This window comes from Fomitopsis serialis (genome assembly GCF_022376445.1).
Source record: "Fomitopsis serialis strain Sig1Antser10 chromosome Unknown B0H18scaffold_870, whole genome shotgun sequence".
Taxonomy (NCBI): Eukaryota; Fungi; Basidiomycota; class Agaricomycetes; order Polyporales; family Fomitopsidaceae; genus Fomitopsis; species Fomitopsis serialis.
Genome location: NW_025955830.1, coordinates 1 through 3578, shown reverse-complemented (window position 1 = coordinate 3578; position 3578 = coordinate 1). Strand labels below are relative to the sequence as shown.

The 3578-nt window shown below is 53.4% G+C and overlaps 1 protein-coding gene across 1 annotated transcript; it reads right to left on the bottom strand.

Annotated features, from left to right (window-relative positions):
- Nucleotides 1–100: 100 nt before the first annotated feature.
- Nucleotides 101–3525, bottom strand: B0H18DRAFT_964989 (uncharacterized protein; the record flags this gene model as incomplete). The annotated part of the gene is made up of 13 exons (XM_048043225.1): nt 101–314; nt 338–413; nt 486–737; nt 764–1134; nt 1185–1396; nt 1460–1682; nt 1752–1868; nt 1897–2024; nt 2211–2286; nt 2431–2715; nt 2770–3030; nt 3080–3350; nt 3389–3525. Coding segments are annotated over 13 exons (2623 nt in total), but the record flags the coding sequence as incomplete, so codon positions are not given.
- Nucleotides 3526–3578: the final 53 nt, after the last annotated feature.

Sequence of the window (3578 nt, the reverse complement as noted above, 5' to 3'; positions counted from 1 at the left end):
ACTCAAAGTCATGGCCTTGTTCCTGCTCGTTGACTGCGGAGATTTGTAGAGCTTGAGCATCGGTACCGTAGGCTGTGATATGCTGGCCGATAAAGCTTACCTCGCATGTCCGGATCTAAGGTGGCAATGTCAGGCATGTCCTCTTCTGCTGCGGCAGCGAGAGCCCTCGTAGCGTCGGAGGTCGCATCAGTTAGCTTGGTAATGACAGACTGGAGTGGAGGTAGAGGTAGAGACTCGAAGTCCGTGGATTGGGCGAGGTGATCATGAAGCGCATTGATTTCGTCTGGAGTCAGCCAAACCCAGCTTCCAGACCACTTGTGCATGGTCAGAGACATACAACGACGTGAGAAAGCAAGTCAGCAAGCGCCAAAAATCGGTCAATTCGATGGTCGACCAGACTGGTAGGAATATTGCTAAATCGATGTGAGTGTCGTAACGTCAGAGCCGTGTACATGTACGCTTTCCAAAGTCCTTCTGAGTACTACTAGTCGTCTTCCTCTGCTCTGAGATCCCACCAATTGAGGGCGGTGTCGCGCGAAGGAACTGGATAATCATGGTCCGGCCGTTGAGGCCGTGTCTGCCATCGCTGGCGCACTCGGCTCTCCACCCGAGATGCTGCGAGAACCTGCCCTTGAGCCTTGACACGGTGACTGAACTGGTCAGCCATGAACAAGAAGTCCTTGTCGGACAACGGTGGCCCAGACAGGATCTTGACGCTCTGCAGGTCCTCCCAGACGCTGTCAAAGCGACCTCGTGCATCCACCCAGTCCTGGTAAATCTGGGCAGGGGTGGCGGGGACGGTGGTGGCGGGGACAGTGGTGGCTGGGACAGTGGTGGCGGGACAGCAGCGGGGTCAGAGGCGGGGACAGAGGCGGTGTCGCGCAGGGATCGCCATGCGTACGAGTCCTCGAAATCGTCGTAGTCGGGCTCTCGAACGCGACGCAGAACTTCGCGTACGCTGGGAGGCTGCTCGTTCGGCGGAGATCCGCTGTTAGACTCCGTTGAGGAAGCTTCTAAGATCCTGTACATTAAGAAGAGAATAGACAGTAGCTCTTGTCTTGCGAGCTCTGCCATGCCGGTGTGGAGGTAAGGAGCCAACCGATCGGGTTGATCGGGTTGCATGGACGTGAGTGTCTAATAATTGCCAGGGTGAGCTTCTGAGATATGTGAGTAAGTGGACTTACTATGTGAGGGAAGGTTCTGAGGATAGCTTCGTCAGACCACCTTTGCGGCTGGTTGCCGTTGATCGAGGGCATGGTGAGTGCGGAGAATCTCCACACGGGGATCGGTATGATATGGAGCTCCATGGACGGAGCCATGATGAAGCCCTGGAAAGTAATGGGCGGGCTAATGCGTCGCTCCCAATACGCTCTAAGGGCAACCACGTCCGTAGGCGCTGTGCGTGCATGCATGCATGTCAAAGTCAATATATAGAAATATTGATAAGGGCCGTCCTCACCTGTATTATAATGAGGGATAACCACCCTCATGCTGCTGTTCGGACGGTACAGCCAGCCCCAGTCACCCCAGAGAGAACGGTTTTGTAGGAAGCCTCCCTGGAAGATATGGCCCCAACTGTCGAGGACCTCATCGGGCGTGTTGTCCGGCCTTCCCTTTTGACGTAGAACAGTGATGATGAGCGCGACGCGTGGATGCTTCTTCTGCGCGTACAGCTCTGCATACTGTGAAGTGGATTGAATATAATGTCAGCTCAGTTAGCTTGCCGCTCGCAGATTGCTTGAGTAACTCACTTTCTCTAAGACATCTCGTGGAGACTGAGTGACACAAGTCTCTCCGGCAATGAGTAGGTAGTTGGTAAATTCTCCGTAGATCAGTGTTGAACAGTCAGGTTTCCGGTTGATGATCGCCTGGATAACCCAATCGTGGTCAGTATACATATCTTTGCAATTGACCTTCAACGCCATCTCGTTCAGCAAAGACTGCTGCCATCTCATCATCAACGCCACCGCCTGCTGATGAAGAGGACTTGGACGCGGCATGAGCTTCTGTAAGAGAGAGCGTAACTTGAAGGTTAGTATATCATTCATTGTACGATTAGGATCATACTTTCTCACCGAGAAGCCTGGCGCATATCTTCCCTTGTCTTATGATTCAAGCGCTGAGATGATTACATATAAGTTCCGACAGTTCGCCACAGTTGGTAGAAGTCGGGCAAAAAAGAGATCATATACGATTCTGCGTGCACATACATATAAAGACGTCGTGATAATCGTAAGCGTGTCCGAAACTGTCCCACTCATCCACACCATGTCGCGCCAGTGATAACTGCACTCCGAGTGTTGGCCTTCCTCATCATGATCAGTTAGCCTCCCCTTCCCTCCTCAGATCGTCCACGAGGAAAGCGATTCTGCGCATGGCCCCTGAGATGACGGTGTACAGCTGCTCGGGAGTTGTGTCCCTCAGCCATACCACCATGTCGTCATCGAACAGGGGCTCCTCAGCGCCCTCCCGGAGCAATCGAGTCTCCTGGTAGGCTCGATGTGTGTCGACGATTGACTTGATGTGCATGTGGAAGCGATTGAATCCGAGGGATGGGATCGTCGCGATGCCAGCGTGAGAAGCGATGTGGGAAGAAGCGATGTGGGAAGGGTCGGTGTTGTCGGTGTTGACGGAGGTGTGAGAGGAAGGGTCTGAAGGCGACTTCTCAGAGGAAGGGTCTGAAGAGGACTTCTCAGAGAGTTCGTCAGTTAGCCACTGCCAAGGAGTCACCACCACACATCGACGTAGATTATAAGGCCAATCGCTTACCATAAAATTGCCTTGCTGCGTCTCCCACTCTGCCACCCTCGTGAACTTCGCGCCGCCCCCCTTGAAGTCGTCGAGTTCATCGCTCTGGTAGGACAGAACGCCTACCTCCATATCCACCGTTCTGCGGCTGCCATCGTCAGGCGTTCGGTAGATGCGACGATGACGGCAGTGCTTCGCGTCGGCGTCGACCTCAGCGACCGGCGCAATGAGGACAATTATGAGCCCTTGCAGGAGCCCAAGGGATGGTACGACCAACGATATCTAAACACATCAGAGACTCGCTATACACCAGTGACACGTCGTCACGTACCTTCTTAGCCACATATAAGAACTCTTCCCTACTCTGAGCCAAGACGCACAAAAACAGCTCACGACCTGATGCGGTCGTCACCACACTCTTCTTCAAGCACAGTACGGCTCGTTGGGACTTGATTGTCCACACGGTCGGCGAGTCCAGACCCAGCTCGTACTCACACGTGCTGAAGACGTACTTCATCTTACTGATGATGAACCTCGTCAGGTCGACCTCGAATGTCGGTGCTTGTACGACAGCCTTTCTTTCGAGCGGATAGTAATCGATACTGTAACAAGTCAGCCAGGCTCTGCACCTCAAGATGACCCGTGTTTACGCTTACTGCAGTTCCCGAAGAACTTCACCAACTGCGTCTGCTCACCCTCCTCTACATCCCACTGCCTGCTGTCTTCCACCGCGTCCTGCAGCAGCTGATAATGATGTCCGGCCAGCCCTTGTATGTCCTGTAGAATAGAACACCAGGTTAAGTGTGTAAAGATACTGAGTTCATGCAGCT